This window comes from Accipiter gentilis, chromosome 1, assembly GCF_929443795.1.
Source record: "Accipiter gentilis chromosome 1, bAccGen1.1, whole genome shotgun sequence".
NCBI lineage: Eukaryota > Metazoa > Chordata > Aves > Accipitriformes > Accipitridae > Astur > Astur gentilis.
In genome coordinates this window covers 53,144,927-53,165,782 of record NC_064880.1, presented here as the reverse complement: position 1 = coordinate 53,165,782, position 20,856 = coordinate 53,144,927, and the positions used below count along the sequence as shown (strand labels likewise).

The 20,856-nt window shown below is 45.5% G+C and overlaps 1 protein-coding gene across 7 annotated transcripts; it reads left to right on the top strand.

Moving 5' to 3' along the window:
* Positions 1–45: 45 nt before the first annotated feature.
* Positions 46–10,483, top strand: RBM43 (RNA binding motif protein 43). Of its 7 annotated transcripts, none has more exons than XR_007504617.1 (8): positions 46–717; positions 874–1,001; positions 3,378–3,576; positions 4,092–4,186; positions 4,268–4,841; positions 4,938–5,007; positions 8,466–8,556; positions 9,574–10,483. XR_007504617.1 is itself a non-coding variant. In XM_049791996.1 (6 exons), the coding sequence occupies exons 1-6, from the start codon at positions 705–707 to the stop codon at positions 9,575–9,577; spliced, it is 1,179 nt and encodes a 392-aa protein (XP_049647953.1). In that variant the 5' UTR covers positions 46–704; the 3' UTR covers positions 9,578–9,592. The 7 variants fall into 7 exon arrangements, 3 of the variants coding, with proteins under 3 accessions (XP_049647953.1, XP_049648080.1, XP_049648164.1); XR_007504605.1 differs by having other exon boundaries at positions 4,268–5,007; positions 9,574–10,192; positions 10,351–10,480; XR_007504588.1 differs by having other exon boundaries at positions 4,268–5,007; positions 9,574–10,218; positions 10,351–10,480.
* The last annotated feature ends 10,373 nt before the right edge of the window (positions 10,484–20,856 follow it).

Sequence of the window (20,856 nt, the reverse complement as noted above, 5' to 3'; positions counted from 1 at the left end):
TTTGGCAACAATAATCTTAACTTCAAAGTAGCGTGGGTCTAACATTGAAAATAACTTATTTTCATAGTATTTGACATCTTGGTATGCAGGAAGAGCACTACAAATATACCTCAGGTATTATTATTCAAAAGAAACTGTTAGTAGGCAATAGATACGGTTACATATCGGAAACTGAAAGGGTACTAGCCCTACAGTTGATTTTGAATTTACTGTTGGGAGAGATACATGTGACTGTAGCACCTCTTGCTGTTTAGTGCATGCAAAGGCATGGATTGATTACCTGACAATTATGAAATTAAACAAAAAACCAGTAGTAGTACCGGAGTATTTATGGAGATTGCCTACTTCTGCATGTAGCAGTCTTAAAATGTTGATATGCTCAGATGTTTTAAAAAAGCAAGGGGGGGAAAACCTGATGAAGGTAAAAAATGTCATGAATTTTAATCATACCTCACCGATAAATGTTGAGAAGTAAAGCCTTAAGAAAGAAAAGGTTTAAAATTCTCATAATGTATCACAGTGTGTGGGAGTAGTGAGAAGCTACAGTTTTTAAGTATATAAAATCAAGGTGAGATTTGAAGCAACCTTTTAAGACAGTATTTGTGAATGTCTCGGTGTCCTCTCTGAAGAATTGATTGTAACATTTAAAGCCATAGCGGTGCCGCATGAAGGCCGGACAACAGTTTTAAAGATGAAAATCAATAATGCATAATTCAGGTGATGTTCCTATGAATGGCAATGCCCTTCCCCCCCCCCCCCCCCCCCCCCACCTTCTGGGGTGAAGTTACCTTTGACTGGCAGCTTGGAGAACAGCTGTGACTTTTTTTTTATGCCCGGACTACAAACAAATACTTCACATTTTCATCGCTGCAGCTTCCACCGTGAGCCAAACCTCGAGTCTCACCTCCTCCAGCCAGCCCTGGCCTGGGGACGGGACGGCTACAGCTGCCGGTGCCCGGGGAGACGCCGAAGGGGCACCGGGAGGCGGTGGGCTACCCAGGGTACGTTGCCTTTGCCGGGCCGGGGAGGGTTCCTGGCACGAAACGTGAGTGAAAATCGGGGGTAATGCTTCTTCCAACACCTTCCCCGAGGCGTGGGGGCGGCGCGGCGGAGCAGGAGGAGGTGCCCCGTCCCGTGTCCCCTCCCGCCGCGGGGCTCCGAGAACGCGGGACCCGCCGTTTCTCTTTCGGTTTCACCGCCGGGCCGGGGCAGGACGAGCCCGCCCGCTCCCCGGGACGCCGGCGAAAGCCATGGCAAGTGCCTGAGGCCGGGGCGGGGAGGGGCGGGGGGGGGCGAGCAGGGCCGTGAGGGGAGGATCGCCCACCCGCCGTCCACAGGGGAAGGGCCGGTTCCCGGCCGGAGGTTCCGGGCAATGGCGGATGCGCTGCCGTGAGGCCGGGGCAGAGCCCGGGCCTTCCCGCCGGCCGGTTCCCGCCGCCGGAGCTCCCTCACAGGGGAAGCGACCCGGGCCTGCGGGTTGGTCCCGTCAGGCGGGGCGGGAAGAGGGGCCTTCTCCTCGTTAGAAACGGCGGAGAGTTAAAAGTAACGGCGAGGGGAGCAAAGGCAGCGAATCGTGGCCGCCTCTCCCTCGGTGCCTGAGCTGAAGAAAGAAATAAATACCGGGCGCTCGGACAGCAGCGCTCTGCCGCAGCCTGCTGTCCTGGCCCTCCAGTCAGTTAGTGGTAGCAACAGGTCTGATTTTCCCCCTTCGGTAGTGATAACGTTTGTGTTTTTTAATAACACTGAGAACCAGCGGGGTCTACGGGTAATTCTTCAAATCCGACCTCTCACCAGCGTCGACCCGCGTAGCAGATTGGCCAAAAAACAGCAAAACGCGCGGCCTGGCCTTCGGCGGCTCCGCGTTATCTGCCTGGCAGCGGCCACCGAACGCCGGCTTGTCTTACAAGTGATTCAGCTCAAACTGAACTGTACGTTCATGGTTGTTTTTTTTTTTTTCTAACCCCAATAGCAGGCATGGGTGTTGTTCCAAAATACCAGCTGGCAAGGTGCGAGATGCTGTCTGGCAGCTGAGCGCTCCCGCTCGTGCACGGGCCGCATCGGCTGTGTGAAGCGTGAGAAAATCCTGCATAAAGCTCCGTCAATCTCGGAAGCACCCTGTTTATATTCTCTTCGTGTTGTCTCATTAGTGCAGAAACTTCCTTTCACACGAACATTACCACCAAAATAATTGCCTAATATAATTAAAGCTCCTGGCTCTTTAAATTTGATGGGTGATAAAAAAAGGCCTTACGTCTTCGTGAATTAAAAGCTTGCATGGTTGCACAGTCTCATTTAATCTGTCTCCTCACTCCCTTCAGAAACACTGCGGTGGTGGTCCACAAGGCTTTCGATGCACGTCAACGAAGCATTCGCTCCCGGCGGCACATTCTGCAGGCTTTGTAACTGCTGTGCTGGCCCTAATGTTTTATGCAGCCCAGATCCAGAAGAAACTTTCTAAGGGAAGCCTAAAGAATTTAGATGGAGTGACTGACCTCGAGTACAGTCGCTCTGAAGTTATTGACAGTTCGTTCCCATGAATGCTGCCACGCAGACATACTAAATTATTTTCTTTCTTCCAAAAAGTCAATGAGCTGTTACAAAATTTACTCGGTGTTCCACCGTTTACAGTAATTTTGCCATGATATTCCCAATGAAATATTACTGTTTATGTCCGTGTAGTAAGAATGGAAAGAAAATACGCTTTTCTTAACAAGACATGAATGCAAATCCTATTTAGGATGGATTTCATGTTTGCTGCATTGGGAGGTTTGGCTCTGATGAAAATCATGTGTGTACTTAGTTGTTTTACGCACTGCAAGTCTCAGATGGCTGGGATTATGTTCTTCCAATTTAACAAGGTTATCCATTTAATAAGTGGAGAGAGATGAGTCAGAGCACAACCCTAGATCTCAGCTCTCACGAATTTGACAAGTAAGGACAGTCTGAATCTGACCCTTCCACTCTGAAAAGACAATCCTTACTGAACAGTACGTGCAATTTTTCATTCTCCTCAAATTTTGAATATTAGAATCGGAGGAAACAACCTGATCAGTGTGACACTGGACCTGTCATTTGAGTAACTGTTAAGTTTACTTACAATTTTTACCACTTTAAGGAAAGAAAATATTGAGAGGGTGTAAATTACACTTAAGAGTCAGGCCATTTTTTACTGCAGTAATGTAAAGGTGCCTGAGGGAGTCTGGCATTCACCGAAATCTGATTTCAGCAGTCTTCTTAATTACCTACTAAACACACATGTTGTCTGTGCAAAAGAAAGGGGAGTCATTTCAGCAGTCAGGGTGAATCTGGGTAACCTCTACGGGAGGTCATCGGTACTCCTCCTTGCATTTACAAGTGTGCCATGTCTCTGTGCGCAGGCAACAGCACAAGCTGCTAAATCAGCAAGGACAGTTGTCATCACTGGTGTTCCAGATGGCCTTCTGCACAATGATGTCATGACTGACATACTGATGATTCATTTCCAAATGTCGAAGAACAACGGTGGAGATGTGGAAGAAGTAATGTATCCAACAAGGAGAAAAGGCGTTGCATATGTAACTTTTGAAGATCAGGAAGGTATTTAGATTAATGTACTATAGTAAATACAGCCATCCCCCAAAGAATTAGCCCTAGAATGTTAACCCTAAACCAAATTATTTTGAATTGTTTACTGGTACTAGGATTTTATAGAACTGGGAGACTTAACACCTCCCTTTTAGTCAGTCAAAGTTTTAGGATTCTATTTCTGTTCATTGAAGTCGTGACTCTGAACGTGCTTCATGCAAAGCGTTTTGTTATGTTTGTTTTTAGGAATAAATTTATACTATGCATAACAGGTATGATTTTTGTAGTCAGGCTTTTCAGAATAAATCTCTGCCAGTTAGTGTTCTAAGAAGACAGGCTTCTGTCTCTCTGAACAATTTCAACTAATACATAAAATATTATGCAAGAATATTGAATCACTCGTGTGTATGTATGGAAAATTGTGAGGGAAAGCATCAAGAAAAATGCACCCGTGAAGTGTTCTGCCATCAGACTGGCAATGACGCGTTATCTTACTGCGCAACAAGTGAATCTGGCTTTCTCTTTAGTTGTAGAGAGTGTTCTAAAGAAGGATGAACATCGACTAGAAGACAAGAGGCTGTCCAGATACTATCCGCTGAAAGTAACCCGTTACTGTGAAAATGTAAGCTCATTCATAATTTATCTAGTTGTACTTCCATTACTATGTTAACCATTACTTAACTTTTCTAATTCAAAATTCTAGGTCTTCAGCTCTGTCACATCTGTCCTCGATATGTCTATTTTCAAAGATCAGTTTGTTTTAGAAGATCTGATACAAGAAATTAAAAAGAAGAGCACAGCTTTAAGCTTTGGTCCTTTGCAGTCCAATGGGCATATTTCTGTTCAAGGGTCATTTCCAGCAATCAAATTGCTAAGAGACTTTCTCTTACTAAAAGCAAAATCCCTTTCAGAGAAGGACAAAAGAGGAGAAAGCAAGTCCCATCAGAGACCAAGGAGGAAGCTACAGCAACAGAGACTTACCACAGAGACAAGTAATTTTGTTGATGGTGGAGATAGGGAAAAACAAGTGGTTGTTCTCGACACAGATATATATCACTACATGAAGTACTTTTTTTCCAGGACATTCCTAGTAAATGACAATGTTGTAATTTCTGACGTCACTGATGGTGATATAACTACAGTATACATTAAGAATATTGGAAATAGGTCTGATGCTGGACAGGTATTAAAAGTCAAAGAGAAAATTGAAAATCAGTCTATAAAACTCCATAACACTTTACGTAAAGAAAGGATCTACTTTCAGGAGCGCACCAGAGGTGAGAAGCAGAGATATAAATGGGCATGTGAAAATCTAAAACCCCATTACCCTCATGTTTTGATTATTCCTTATGATACTCACATTGATGTTGTAGGAAATCCTGCTGAAATTTTTGAATTTACAAAGAAAGTGAGGAATAAGATTCAGAGCCTGTTTCAAACAAGGTAAAAAGTTAGTGTTCTTGTTGTTTACACATTGTTCTTCTCCAGCACCAGACTGTACTGGTGCAACCTGCGCACCTCTATGTCACTGCAGATCTGTCACTGCATCTCATCTCTTGTGAGCTTAGAGTCTGAAGAAATTAGGCCTCTCCTGTCCAGATACAGCCATTTTTTTCCTTTTGTTAGCTGCATTTTGGGCACATGTACACTCAATTCTGTCTTGCTGTCAGGGAACATGTGATGAGAAAGAAGAATTTTTTAGAGAGTTCTCATTAGCATAAGAAGTCAGACTGACAAAGCTGGGTGAGTCAACCTGATATGAAATACTGCGTTGAATTAATGTTTCTTTGTGCAAGATGACCACTGGAAACAGGAATGGTGGCCTTTTTCTGTTGCCTTTATCTGCAGAAGGAAGTTCTTGTCATTGAGGTGCATGAAGAAGATAGAGCTTTGACACTTGAACGGATGGGATGCTTATTAAATTTACAGGCTTGCCATGTCCTGAGAAGGACCTTGAAGGATGGCATTGGAAGTTCTTGACAGTAGAAAATAAGTGAGTTTGTTTTCATGGGAGCAATAACGTGGGGTTTTTTCCCAGCTGTAATGGCATCTGCAGCATCCCTTGACAGCATGTTACTTAGACATGAAAATGTATCCAAAGTTTTGATGTGAAAATCTTGGGGCATTTAGACTTTTGAATCAGATTCTGTTTTGAAAATCCATTTCAAATGCCTATCCTAATTTAGGCTTTTTATAAAACCAATTTAGAAAACAACTTTTATTTTGTGATATCAGTGTGTTTGAAATACTTTGTCAAAACATACAGAGCACCATCTCTTTTGCCTTACGTGCAGGAAAAGTTTTAAGTTTTTATGCCATTAAAGAAATTAGTTCTACAAAATACTGTGTCCGTGTTCTTTTAACCAACCCCCAGACTTTTGATTGGAAGCCTAAACCTAAAGCCCAAGAAATGCTTTAGGCATTTTCTTGTCATGACTGATTATCCGTTGCAATTATGCCCACAAAAGAGAAAGTTGTTAAACTAGTGCCAGTGCTATGTATTAAAACATACTGTCAAAGTGGAAAGGTGATGAGCTTAAGTACTTTGCTGAATTGGAAGGAGGGGAGTAGTATTTAAAGGCTTAATCTCTTCCAAGTTCCCCTGTACCCAGTAGGGTTCACCAAGGGGGTTGGGGATGGGTCTGAAGGCGGACAACTGGAGTCAGGCCCTGGAAGAGCCCCTCCGCTGCTCCCCGTGGAGTGCAGACAGCTCTCCAGCGCCCGGCTGTTTTGGGTACTCCCCATGGAGCTTAAGCAAAGATGGGAAGTTTTTCAACCTTGTAAAAGAGAAAATCCTCTATGAAGGATAATCCTTTAATGAAATTAGTGCTCTCTTCTAGTGTCCTGATTGGTCTTCCCTTCTCTTTTCTGAAGAGCCTCATTTTTTTCTGATTCATAGCATTAGTATTTCCTATTCACTTCAATAAATGTTTAGGGCTAGACTGGTAAACTGGTGGCACTGCTGTTAGTTTGAATCCTGACTGGTTACTACTGGCTGAGCGTCGCTTTTTGAGTCAAGCTTGACAACAGAATGGTTTGCAGCGCTGGCACAGGGGTCATTCAGGTCTCGCTGCCTGGCAAGCAAGACGGTTTTTACTGAACGATTTTCAGTCAAGAACTTAAAAGTCTTGAAAACATCACAGTTGAATAAAATTCTATTGTTGAATCCTGGTTCAGTTCTAACAGCTCCTCTTCTGATTCACTCACCGAACTCCCCTTTGCCACCACGTCCTTGGCAGTGCTCGGCTGCGAGTGCTGGGGCCGTTTCTCCCCCGCCAGCCAGCATTGTCTCATTGTTTCCCGGAGCTCTCCCATCTGCTGTCTCTGGTCTCATACCGAGGATGTCATTTCTTGAGACAAAAAGAGCTTTGCCTTGGTTGTTTTGTTTGTGGAGTGCCTAGCGAATAGGGATCTGGGTCTGGGGTGGATTAGTAAATAGTAGCTATTGTGATGCTCCAGGCTTTCCAGGGCTAATTTTCATGTTGGATTTGCAGTGGCATTGGCCAGAAACACCCCACCTTTGTCACCTTTGATGGGTCCTTGTAGCTGTGCAAGGGCAGGGCAGCGCAGGGTCTTTACTAGTGATAGTAGAGAGGCTGTGGCACGTATGGCCTCTGACTGAGCTACTCTAAGATGTAACCCCACAGAGGAACCTGCTTTCTGTAGCAGGAAAAAAAGCTGTGATTCACCAGAGTAGACAAGTGTTTGCTGTAAAATATAAACAGCATTTCAGGAGAATAACATCATAAGTGAAACACGTATTTGTTCCTTCCTTCGCGATGCGGATGCCATGGAAAACAATAGATGTTTAGCAAAAAAAGAAAGTCCAATTTTGTCATTACCATGAATACTTAAACAAATACAACAAAACAAATCAATATTAGGTGTGGTAAGAGACTTGCCAGCTCCTGTTCTCACAGTTATTTTTATGGCAAGCAAAGCACTGCTCTATCTATTGAACTCCCCTTGACAAAGGCATTTTGTATTTGTGTATATTGGAAGATATCTGGGAAACCATATCAGATGTTATTCCTAGATCTAAACCATCGCTGCTGACTCAGTATTCTCAGCATCAGGTTTGCACTTTTAATTTGAAAAGATAATTTGCTCGTGGGACCTCAACAAAATATTTGTCCTTATTGCTATGCCGATGCTTGCTGCCCTACACCAGAAGGGAATACATAACAGTTCACATTGTAAAAATACAAAGCCTAATTTTCACTTAAGGCACAACTCCTACTGACAAAGCCTAAAAAATAAAAAACAGGTCACAAACAGCAGCAGAATCTGAGCCCAGTTCCTGGCAGCACCCTACTACAGTTAGTGGGGTAAACACCATTTTCTGTTGCCTGAAATCCTGAGGATTCGAGAGATAATTTGACATCCCTTAGCAGGAAAATATTATACAATTTGGAGGCAAAAGCAATCTCCTTATTGACCAGAGGGGATGGGGGAGGTGGACAGAGGAAGAATGATTTACTGGAGTCCTTTCGCCATCGCTGGCACAAAGCGCTGCTCTAGCGTGGTAAAGGGAGGACAAAGCCTCCTTTACTCCCCATTGTACCTGTGCCTCTAATTATGCAATGTAAAAGATGTATTCAATTCCGATGGGAAGGAGGTTCTTCCATTAGGAGAAAAGCCCTTCCTGCAAATTTAATTGTTGTCATCAAAACTGCCTCTGCCTCCTTTGAGTTGCATTGAAACTTTCTCTGTGCATTTTTTAAAAAAGCACATACTACAAAAGACCTGTCACGTCTCCTAAAAGATTGCAATGCCAGAGTGACATTTTCTTAAGGAAGAATTACTTGCTACTTTTGGAGCTACGTATCTTACTTAAAGAATGAGTTATTTGCTAGTAACGCTATTTACTTTTCCTACCATTTTTTTTTTTTTTTTTTGAGACAACTTTGAGGCTTACATCTTCATCTGGCCACACTGGAGACTTGGAAGAATAAAATCCAGATGAAAACAGACAATAGTCATCAGCCGAGGGTGAGCTCAGGGTGGTCGGTGAGTCAGTACCTGCAGCCCACTGGGGTCGGATGGGGACGTACTCCCACCAGGAGAAAGGAGATTAATTCAGCAGTCTGTGTATCCGGAGGAGCTGAGGCTCTCGCTTGGCTCCAGTTCGGCTCTCGAGAGGCTCCCATAAACACACACACGTTCCTGTTTTGTTGCACATCTTGTGCAAGAGAACAGCAGCTGTAGAGCAGGGCCAAGCGAATGCTGGGGAAATTCCTTCTCCATTGCACAACATTTCAGCGGTGACTTCTTCCCTTGCACTTAGTGTGGCTGGTGGGTGTTTACAGGATGCGTGGCTTCTATCCAATTTAATTCAAAATAACTCATTTCTTGTCCTTGGGGCTTCTACCCTTCAATCTGCTGCTGTTACTAATGAAATGATCTTTTTCGTCCCTCTCTTTTAAACTAAGAGCAGTGAAATCACGTGTAGATACTTTACCATTTTCACCTACCATTAGAAGATGGGAATCTTCCCTGATTTCTGCAGCAGGCTGCCTGAAGATAAACAGACAACTTGGCTAAGAGAAATAAAAAATTAATGATTAATTTTAATTATGATTTTAAAAAACAAAACAAAACAGAAAAACTGAGTCAAAACTGCAAAAATTCAGAATTGACAGAGCCTGGTCTGGTTGTACTTACTTTTTCCTTGGCTATAGATAGTTGCAGAACATCTGCTGGAAAACAAGTCCCTTTTTCCGCTTCACCTAACACAGCTTTCCTTTGTCTCCTGACACCCATTAATGACCTTTAAAGAAATCTCCTAAAAGTAACTCAGTTAAAAAGAAATACTACCTCTAATGGCAGTGCCCACTGCTGCTGGAGCATTGCATTAAAGCCATTTTTCAGGTGGATTTTCCCACTCGTTACTGCGACCACCTTTGTAATAGGAACAGTATGGATCAGGACCTGCTACACAGAGTACTTTACTAGAAAAAACAGCTGTATCAAATACTGGAAAAATGAAGTTCTATTAACTTTGTACAGGTGAAATCCTTTCATACTCCTTAAATTCCTGACGCTGCGGAGGAGGAAACACATTGCATGCTGAGAGCGGTACGTACAGATGGCAGTGCTGTCGCTTGGACCGGATTGTGCAGAAGAAAGGTGGATTTTCTCCAAGGTAGAAGCCATGGCTGACAGTCACAACTCATCCCCGATCAAGCTATAAGCAGCAGGCTGCAGGTAGCGCGTATGGACCCGCACACCTTATTCCCTAGCTGTGCTCCAGGAACAGCTTGGTATTTCCTGGCAAGCTCAAGGGTACCAGAATACAGAGATGGTCCATGGGTCAGGTCTGGACTAACAGCTACTGATGTGATCAGCTTCTTGGGCTGGACACGAGGAGATGAGCAGGGACCATCCCCCCCAGCGGGTTCCACCAGCCAGACTTTGTCCCATCCGACTTCTCCTGCCATAAACACGGGGAGCACAAGAGGGAGCCAGATGCTTTGGAGCTGAAATCCCAAAGTCTCTGCTGGGGTCCGGCCTGGGTGCAGCTGGAGGAAGGAGATGCCAGAAGCAGGTCCTGCTCTGTCCCTTAGCTGGTGGAAGCGGAGCTGCAGATGTTGGGAGTAGTCCCGTCCAGTCTTTCATCGCTCACAAGGTGCTCTTACATCAACTTCATTCAAGGTTGTATAAAAAGGGTTAAGGATATCGAGCACTTACTGATTTCACACTGAAGTTACGAATGGCTGAGATGACCAGAAGCCTGAGCACTGCTGTAGTTAATCTCTTCTTAAAAATAATTCTTTCCGCCCACAGAGCCCTGAATCAGGCAAGCACAACGTGGCACCGTGCAGGGCAGATCACTCAGGTGCACATGAGCTGTGGGGATGACCACCCCGTTACCACCACGCTGAGACTGCGCTTGGATCCCAGCTTACCTGCACTGCTCTCGGGCTCCTGGTCTCCTCCAGATCCCACCAAGTACAAGGGCATTGGAGCCACCGCTGCACTGAGGAATTTAACCCTTCCTGCAAATAGGAATAACCCATCTCATCTCCTCTTGGCGTGGCTGGGACTGAAGTCAGTGGGCAGTGCTGGTATACAACCATGGGTTTGATTTTCGATTGGCACCCTTAAAAAAAAATTAAAACTCTTCACTTCCATTTTGACATGGATTCTGACATTTTTTTCCTAGTATTATAATAAAAGCAACGTCTCTCCTTGGTGTTGCAAATAGACGTGCTCTGCCTGGCCTGCACACAGAGACTTACTTTGCAGAAACTCGCCATTTTTACCATTGTCTGGGTGCTTCTGTTTATTAGCAGATAGCTCTTGTGCAGATATAGCCAGTTCTTAACAACTGGAAAGTTTAATGCACATAGTGAACACCACAGCGCGCTTTTTCCCCCTCTAAGTTATATGAACACTTCCCCCATGAGTTAAGGGATTTGGCATTTCTCTCAGGCATACTTTACATTTTCCAAACTTTCTGAATAACACATTGAGAGACTTAAGCATCTGCACTGCCAAACCAAATGAGAGAAGAAACGATTTTGCAGGCTCATTAATGCCTAGCACTGACAGGCCTGGAGGGGCTGTGATTTTATTTACATAGGGTAGAGACAGGCCTTTAGGGAAGTTTGGTGTTATTTACATAGAGAAGACATGTTCCTTCAGGGGTGGGGCCTCATTTAGATGCAAAAGGGACAGGATCTGGGGGCACAGCCCTACATAGATACGATTTTACCTGTGCTTCCAAAACCACACTTAAAATCACAGTCATAAGTGCTGTTCTTAGTAGCAGCTGGAGTATTTTTCCCACACGTGGAGCTGTTAGCCGATGTAGCTGAACTCTATCTCACTGCTAGCAACCGAGAGCAAACAAGGGTGAATTAGCTACAGAGGAAAGAAACAAAGAACTTGAAGATGGAAAGATTAAGAAAATCCACAACATAACAGTATTTATAACAACTACAGTTGTCAACCTTCCCCCAAACTTCTCCTGAAGTCAAAACCAAAATAACTGTATTTATCTAGTTATTGGCTCAATGCTTTTTGCAGAGCTGTCCCCCCCCCCCCCCATCACTGCTCCCCAAGGTACCTAACCAACACGCTCTGAGGTTGCCCGGCCACATCGCAGCCTGCCCACGCCACCCGCCTCCTCTCCATCCCTCTCCACAACCGATGAAGTCTGGTCTTCACCACCCCAGAGTCATCCTCCCAGCCTCCCCCAGAGCTGATGATTAATTGAAGCCAGCTGCTTGGCTCCCGCGCCTTCTTCCCACACCACTTTGCATTCCTGTTAAAGCACACCCACCGCCCCGGAGCTGCGCTTGGCTTTCTTGAGCGCGCAGCAGTGATGCTGCAGAAAGGAGGCCAAATTTCACACCACCCCTTCTCTTTGCGGGCTGGGGTTGTTTGGGTACCAGACGTTCACAGCGGTGAACTCGGTGCTCAAGGTCATCAGCCTCAGAGCTGCGGAAGGTATATGAAATCTTGCTGATTTGGGGCCTGTGTTACATTTCTAGCTTTTTGTGTTATGCTCTCAGTTTTTTAATGTGGGTAACCTTGAAGAGCCTCCAGACTTGCAGTACTGCCATAGGAGTCGCATATTGAATACCTAATCAAATAAGAGATCCTCAAGAATGATATTTATCTTACCAGAACTTGCCCAGTAGTAAGTCAGTTGCCTGAACTAACTCTATAGTTGTTGGGGATAGCCAGCATCCTCTGAAGGAACATTTACCCCACTTTGGGACAGGTGATATGCAGTGCTCTGTACAGACAGCATCCACAGCCCTCCTTACTGTACAGGGTGCCTAGATGAACAGCGTAGAGGACAAATTTTAGACAGTTCTGGATTCTTGTTGTTTATTTTTAGGTAAGTCTTTTGCCTCTACTTACCTGCCTGCTTTGTTGTCCCGTTGGGAACGCAGAGGAAGGCACCGAAGGGCTGGCGGTCCCTCTCCTGCAAGAGCCCTTGCTTGCGACATGCACCCAGTGTCAGTGTGTAAAACTGTCCTTGTGTCTCCAGTTTCCATACAGTGTGTTTGCTGGGATCGTGGACTGGTTAACATGTGTTCTTCCTTAGCATTCTTCCAAGTGTCCCAGTGCTTGGAGATAAAGCAAAACCGTCTAGCAGATCTCTTTCACCTCTTGGAGAAATATCCCAGATATACAACTGGAGGTGAGGCACGATTTAGTTTCCTGAGCGTTTCAGGTGCCTGGAGCTTCCACTTGCCCTGGTATCCGATATGGACCTTCCCAATCAGGTGTTTGCGCTCCTGCCCTGTTTTGCTCAGGGAGGACTACTGCGTGCTGAGAGTACCACCAAGCTAAAGTGTTAAAAATGAGCATGCCAGAGGCCTTGCAGGCGAGATGCAGCTGGTTTGCTCGGCACCTCAGCCTGAGCCCATCAACTCCTGAGTTCTTATCTTCATGTCAACTGACATTTATGCTGCTTCTGTATCAGCCGGTCCCAAGGCGCATCCATCACGACGCCCAGGCTTTGCGCAAACACAAACAGAAGTAAATAAATACCTGGGTCACAGCACTAAAGAGTTAAGAAAACTCTGTATTCTTCCCCAGGGGAGAGCCTATTGCAACTTGTAAACACTTGCTGTGTATTTCCAGGTGGTAATTAAAACAGCTTCCCCCCCACCAAGTCAGTATTACATCAAGAGGCTGACAATTTCCTGGAGAAAACAGCTGTGTTTCCACTAATGAGCCTCAAGATCAGCAAAATGCCGTGCCTGCACACAGTTGTAGCTGCAGCTCTGGCATGTGAGACCCAAAGACCCTTTGATAATTCTTACAGGTATTTCTTAGAGGTGTTTGTTTCTCCTTCTGTTATTATGCCAACTTGCAAAAGTCTGCTCATCATGCTGTGAGGTTTTTCCTTTTAAATATTTACTGTGGGCTGTTGCTAATTCAACCAGGTAATGGTGACATGTGGTATGGGCTCTGTCAGGAGAGGGCAAATTGGGGCAAATTAACCAAAGCAGGGAAGGGAAAAATGCAGGGCAGTGTTTCTGAGTTTCCAGAAGAAACATGTTTTTATATCAAGCAGTTCCATTTTTTCAAGGGATGGATTAATTTTTGCAGGTCTGGAGCAGGCATGGGAGTTTGAGAAATGGTTTCATTCCCTTCACGTGCCGTATTCACATTTTTACAAACCACTTTGCAAATAACTGGCATTCTTTAGTAGTGAAGCTGGGCAAAATAAAGCAGAATTGTCAAATATTGCTGCTAAGTGGCCTTTGCAGATTCCTCGCAACTGTACAAGGCTGGCAACAGCTAAAAGCGAACAGGTAAAATTGTGATGTTCATTCATCTTAATGGTTGCATCGGTGGGTAGATATTAGTAGTCCTGCTATTGGGCTATGTAAACCTGGTTTCACGTCCGTATGTAACGTTGCTAATGGCCATTTGACGAATTGTGCTCTGCACTGAATTTATACTTGAATTTATGCTGTCGTATGAATAGGCAATAAATATAGGCATGGCTGGAGCATGGTAACAGCAGCGGATTAGGAGCAATGTGTCCTAATCAGGATGCGTGGGTTTCGGTGGCCACCCAGGGCTGTATCAAACATGGGGAAAACTGGTAGATGGTTGTGAAAAAGGTCTCCCCGTCTCATGGGCCAGCAGCTTGCTGATGGCTTGGTCCGCTGCAGGCTGTGCGATGACGGGGTGCGTCTCCCAGGAGGGGGCAGATCACCAGGGGTGCAGCCGGCTTCCCGAAAGCGAGGTGGTCTTCTGTGAATCCTCAGGGCTCGATCATGATCTGGCAAGCAGGAAGACTCTCATTTTTTCATTTTTCTCTGATGTGGATTGACTTGGCGCCTCTGCCAGTACCTCCCTCGTTCCGCCTGGGAAACTTCTCTCAAAATCGTCGTCGTCACCTCTGTTTCTTGGTCCGTTTCTCAGCAGTTTCCCACCGCTCTGCTTTCCCGCTGCCTTCACGGCTCAAGCAAATCTGCTGCCTAGGGGAGGTTCGGGAGAGGCTGAGTTTTGCTGTCCTGCGTGTCCCAGGCTGGGTGGAGAAATGACCCCAGACTGCCTGTTCGTGGTAGATCCGCAAAGGCAGATGCACCCAGCGATGGCAATTTTTACGTTCACTACTCTTCATACGGGCCGCACTCATAAGGCACCCACTGAGGATGTGCTCCATACTGGTACCAGTTCACCGCTGCTCAGGAAACCAGCTGTACGTGTTCCATATATTAATATATTTCCATAGACTACCAAAGGGAGGACTCTCTTCTTCTGGACAAGGTTCAACCGCAGCCGAATAGATCAGTCCCACTTTTGGCCCCTTTGGGAAAGCGTGGCAGTGAACGCCTGCGCTCGTTGTGTTAAAAATGAGTATTTGCACTATCTAGACAGAAGCCTTCAATCTCCAGGGCCATCAGTCTGTACCCCTGACAAAGACTGAATGAAAGGCAAAACATAATTACTTACATATTACTCCATCTGACATCTTAAATATTAAGACATCTATCTAGTCTAAAATCATTCATATAAATGTGTTTGTGGCACCTTAGGCTTAGGAAATTTTGAGCAGATGAAACGATAACGTTCTTCGGTTCGTTTGGGCTCCTGGTATAATATGATTTGGTTTTCCTCAGGTGCAAGGGGCTCGCTACAGCTTCATGCTGTGAAGTTTTGGTTCCACCTGCCATGAACTTTATACTATTTCTGTTTGCCTCTGGAGATATTTCCCATGATAGTCCAGTGCATTAACATGAAATCTGAGGCAATGAATCTGTTTTTTGAAAAGTAAGCATTATGTAAAATGAGTATAAATGTCATGTGTTTTCATAACTGTCAAAGTATTGTAATTTCTTTGTTATTTTATGGATTGTAAAATTGAGGCAAAGAGGGCAAATGCTTGCCTGAGGCTACACATTCAATAGCAGAATAAAAATTGACAGGCCAGAGAAATATTAACACTTTGTCAGCCTCAAGCCTTCAGGAAGCGTGGGACACGAGACCCCACGCCATGTTTATATTCTAAAGCCCTCCATGTCGAGTTCTTTGCCTTTTAAAGGTGCATGTTTCCAGCCCTGTAACTGAAAAGCAGATTAAAAAGCCTGAAAATGAAAAGAATTGAAAATTGTGAAAATAACAACTGCTGAGAATCTCAAGTTTTTGCAGGAATCAAAGTTGGCACCTTAAGAAAAGGAGTAGAGGATATATTGTGGCTCATGATAATGTTGTGAGAGCCAGAAAACTGTGTTATGCTGGTGTTGAAGCTGGCTGAGCGTCAGCAGGGACACCTGGGGACAAATTCATCAGGTGTTGAATTTGCACGTTCACATTCAGACTTTTCCTGATTCTCTGTCTGCAGTCAGCTCTGTGCTTTTGCACCTTGTGCTTTGGGCAGTTTACGGAGCTGGAAAATACTTTCTGAAAAATTGTATAAATTGAAAAGAAATGAAGAATTTTGAAAACTTCTCCCTAGCCAAAGAAGTAAAACTGACTTAGCAAACAAGACTTGTTTTTGTTTAGAGAAAGGAACTGCTGTGTCCGACGTGGTTCCTTGTGAAAATGTGTTTTTATGCAGTATGCTGTATATGCCATTCCCAAAGCGTGCCTATTTTGTAGCCAAATCACAGATCATGTCAGTTTATTTTGTGTAGCAAACTATATTTGTGCTCTTCTTTGCCTGAAAAAAGAATTAACTCCCAAAAAGAAAACAGGGGAATTGAATATAAAAAAAATGGAGGTGTCAAAACTTAGGGACGTGGGAATAATTAGAAGTATTTTACTACCCACTGGTACTTTATGTGTACTACACATCAAAAGTACACCATTTCAATCACCTCTGTAGCCGTCGGCAGTTTCGCGGTGCCTCGCGCCCGTGGAAGCTGCGTAGAGCTCATTACGTCGGCGTCTCGTACCGCTGAATCTGGGGGATTTGTTCATCTTCCAGACAGTGCAGAAAAGGGCTGGCCCGTGCGCTAATGAACCCCCTCTGGCATTTCGGGGTGAGCGGCTGGAGCCCCGGGGTCCCTAAGCATCCCAACTCTGGTACGGGGCCCTTTTTAAAATCCGGATTTCAGCCGTTGCTCGCTTTGGGAATGGGACGTGCAGGTTAGAACCCATCGGCCGGCGTTAGGGGTTGTACATCTGTCTGGATATTTACGTTTGCACTGCGTCGTAGGGTCTGTAGCAATGGTGGGGAAATTGGGGATGGCCTATCTCAGCTCTATAATGTAATTTTAAAATCTATTACTTTGTTTTAGATGGCAGCTGATGATGTAACTCGTAAGCTCTCACTCTTGGCCCCTTCCCTGCTGGGGATGGAGGTGCTGTGGGACTTTGCAGGTGTGAAGAAGGTTGGACAGATACCCCTGGGACACCATGTCCTCTGGGTATCATTCCTGGTGCCCTCCCTGACATGATACCCCAGGGCGTCGGGACCCCTTATACACAGCTTTACAGAGCCTGGAGATAGCGGGCTCATGGACAAAGCCAAGAAACGTGTCTTTTTTTTTTTTTTTTTTTTTTTCCATCAAGAAGTGCTAGAAAACAACATTAATAGCACTTCCCAGGTTTGTTAGCTGCCACGCTCCTTTCTTTCATCTTCGGCAATAAGCAGCTCATTAAACAAATCAAAGCAGGTTTTATGAGACCGCCTTCAGATGTGCTTCACCCAGATGTGCACGTGGCGTGTCCCCATCAGGGCGCTGCGGATACCCTGCGGACAACAGGCCTGGCACAGGGAACGGCAACGCAGACTTTGTGCCTGTGAATATATGTGTCAGCTAAATAACTTCAGGGCTGGGGTTTCCAGCAGGTCCCACGGTTACGCTCGTGTACAACCAATTCGCCTGGTTTTCCTCCGTTTGTCAGGTTATATCCGTTTCGATCGCCCGCGCTGCTAACGAGAGCGGTTAGTGGTTTGCAAGAGCCCTCTTTATCGGGGCGAGAGCCACGTGAAATGCAGAAGGGGTCCCTGGTAGCAGCAGTAAAGGAAATCACGTCTCGCTATTCCCCGTCTCGAGTTACCGTTAGCCCGTACGGGAAGCACTGGTCCGTGGGTGATCTTATATGCCATATGTTCTGCGGTATGTGCTACAGCAGAAAGGCGCAAAAGGGTGTGTTTATACTGTAACTGTTTTGTTTTTATTGTTCTTTAAGGTTTATTTTGAGAGAGGTTTTTTTTTAATAACACATTTATATTTTCCTCTGCGGTGCTTACCTTTAGAGTTGAAGCTATTAACCGCAGCCAGATATTTGGCAGCGATGCGTCCTTTTATACTCGCACAAAGACCATTAATGTTCACCCAGAGATCGTTACCCCGTTAATGAACCACAGGATGCCTATGCTCTGGTAAGCACAGTCTCAGCTCAGCAGTAAGGTGGGAACCAAGACTTTTCCCAAAGGGCCCTACAAGTCACTGGTGGTGCTTCCTAATGCCAGAGCAAGGCTGATCCCAGAGGACATGGCTAGTGGCAGCGCCTGAGGGGTTTTAAGCTTGTTGCCCCTATAACACCGTACTGTCACCCATCAGACTCCCGCAAAGGAGTTGTGAGTTTGCACAGGTAGCTTGATGCTGCCCTCGCACAAAAAAATGCCTGGGGGTGCCAGGGGGGTGCTCTGCTGAGCCGTGGGGTGAGGAGCCAGCCCTGCCGCCTTACGCCCATCACTCCTTATGGGGCTGGGATTCCCAGATCCCGGGGAAGAATCGCAGAGTACGGATGGCATAGCGTCAAGCTGGTGTACGAAACCATGGCAACGCTGTTTTAAGCATTTCTAGGCTGTTTAATTTGGCCTAAACACTTTACAGGCATTTTTTTCCTTCGGCTATTTTTGTATTTTTATTTTTATGTGGCTTTTAATAGACTAGTCTAAGAGATTTTTCATCCCTCCTTCCAATTGCCCCTTAAAGGCAGCCTTATGATGTACGGTTAGACATCTCTTGCTGAAAAAGTCTTGGGTAGAAAATAGCTTGGCTTGCCAGAGCATCAGACCACTTGCGTGGCATATTTTTTAACCTTTGAAATCGGGCTAATAAAGCTCAGACTAAGACAGGGGCTCTGGCTGGTGCCAATGGCGAGGAGGACTTGATGCTTCATTTTTGTGGGAACCTGCAGGTGCCCGCTCCTTAATCACAGCGAAGCCGGTGTGATACTCAAGTCAACTAATTGTCGCTATTAAAGGAAGAACAAGAAAGCTCAGATAGCTAATATGGGAGATGTTTTCTGACTTCTGCAGAGGTGCTTTTTTTTTTTTTTTTTAAGATTACCTTCAAGAACCAAGAGAGCCCATTTAATTTCAAATTAAATGACTTTCCACCATACCTAATTCTACCATTTCCAAGTACATTAGCTGCATGATCTCCAGATTGCTAGAAAGATGTCGTCAGGTACTAGGCTGAATGTCAGACATAAAAGCTTAATAACTGACATGCTTTACATTTTTGGTGCAATTGAATATAAAAGCTTCCACTCAGTTAAAATTACCAGAGGTAATTTCAACACAGCTGTCAAGCCTTTTTCCTAGAAATGGAAGTTTTTCCTAATGTGCTTTTACTGAGATTGAGGGAAGTAATTTCTGATGTAATTTCTTTGTATGCAGGTATTATCGGAGAGAGGTGAAGCTTGACATTTGGCTGAGAAGGTATTTCTCTGGTTGTCCTTAGCAGTATGCTGCTGGGGATGGTTCTACCCGTTCAGATTGGGGTAGATTTAAGACCGATATCCAGGTCTGAACATGTAGGGCTGAGACCTGAGGCCGTTTGAAGCATGTTAAAACCCATAAATTCTATTTCTGCAGAGATGCGACAGGAAGGAGCTGAAATCCCTGTCTGAAATGGTCCCAGACGGGTGGCATGGAGCGCTCCCAAAGCTGCCTTTTGAAGGCAGATGAGTTCTCAGTGGGACCTGTGCTGTAATCCCTCAAACCTGCTCAGGTTTGCCATGAGGAGATGTGGAGGAAGGGCTGAATCCCTTTGTATCTACAGAGGAGAAAGCAAAATTTCAGTGCTTTCAGCTCTTCATTATTATGGCTTGCAGTGTCAGGCATGGGAAAAAGTTATTAGCGCTCAGTTTAGGATAACAGAAAAATGTCATTTCCATGTCAACAGGCTGCAGTTGAGCCTGTAGTGCTCACTGGGCCCTGACAAAACAGGCGCTTAACCCGAAGTACTTTGCTTAAGTACTTTGCTTATCAGTATTGGCTTTTAAACCAGATGATGAGCCAATCCCAGGGTGGTTCAGCTGCCACTGTGGCCTTCAAAAAGGCCTTTCTTTTGGATGGGTGTGGCTTTTTGAGAAGCTGATGGTCTCTTGAAGTCCAGGGTTGAACGTTGCAGGCTGTGCAAGTGTCCCTCTGAGCCCCAAATTTCATTTCAAACACGGGAATAGGTGCTTCATCTTCTCCAACTCTTTGTCTCACTGTTTTAAAGAAGGGATGGGGTGAAAGTTGGCTGTTTTGGAGGAGTTTAGGCTCTGGAGAACCTGCTTGGATTGTCCTGTCCCAGAGGCTTGGAGGGGACAGGGGTCTGGGGGCTGGAGGTGAGAATTGTGGAGAGCTGGCACACCACTGGGGACGGGGAGGCAAGAGGGGGCAAGGACAGCTCTTGAACCCCAAAACCTTGCAGGAGGTTTGGGGCAAGGCTCCCTCTTCTCCCTCAGCACTGGTTTGGCAGCACAAGCTGAGCCAGGAATGGAGCGGGGGGTGGGGGAAGAGTGATGGGTGGTCCAGGGGGTCCCTGCATTTGCGCTCGGGGCGATGCATGTGCTCCAGGCCTCCTTCCCTGGGCGTCGATGTCTTTGCATGCCGTGAGAAACCACCCCACTGTGTGACACGGGGTATCCGGAGGCTCTGGATTTAACTGGCAAATAATGCACGTGTTGCCCATGAAGGATCCTTAGGGAGAAGGGACAGCCGCTCCTTCGAGGACTGAAACCTCGGTAGGCACGTTTAGGGCAGTGCGTAGCCCATGGGAGCCATCGAGATAAGAGGTCAGGACGCAGCATCTTTGGAGACCACTTTGTGCTCTGCAGCTTTCCAGAGCTGGCTGTTCCCCCTGCTTGGCTGTCGTTGAAGGTTTGTGTGCGATGTGTCCCAAGGACTTGTATTCCAGCCCAGTTGCAACACAGATGTATTGCTCTAACCGGCGAAGTGTTCGCTTAAGGTTGGATAATACAGTCATCTGCACATCTTCTAATTCCTTCCAAAGCATTGATGCTCGCGTTCATCTTTTTTTTTTTTTTTTTTTTTTTCCAAACAGTAATCAGGCCATGCGGTTTTCCCAATTTGTCAGGGAACTCAGCAATCTATGTAACTGCATCTTTCATCCGATTATA

Bases quoted from the DNA above. Each gene is read 5' to 3' on its own strand.
- RBM43 (XM_049791996.1), top strand. The intron at 3,577-4,091 runs GTATTTAGATTA...CTTTCTCTTTAG, and splicing joins AACTTTTGAAGATCAGGAAG to TTGTAGAGAGTGTTCTAAAG. The intron at 4,187-4,267 runs GTAAGCTCATTC...TCAAAATTCTAG, and splicing joins TAACCCGTTACTGTGAAAAT to GTCTTCAGCTCTGTCACATC.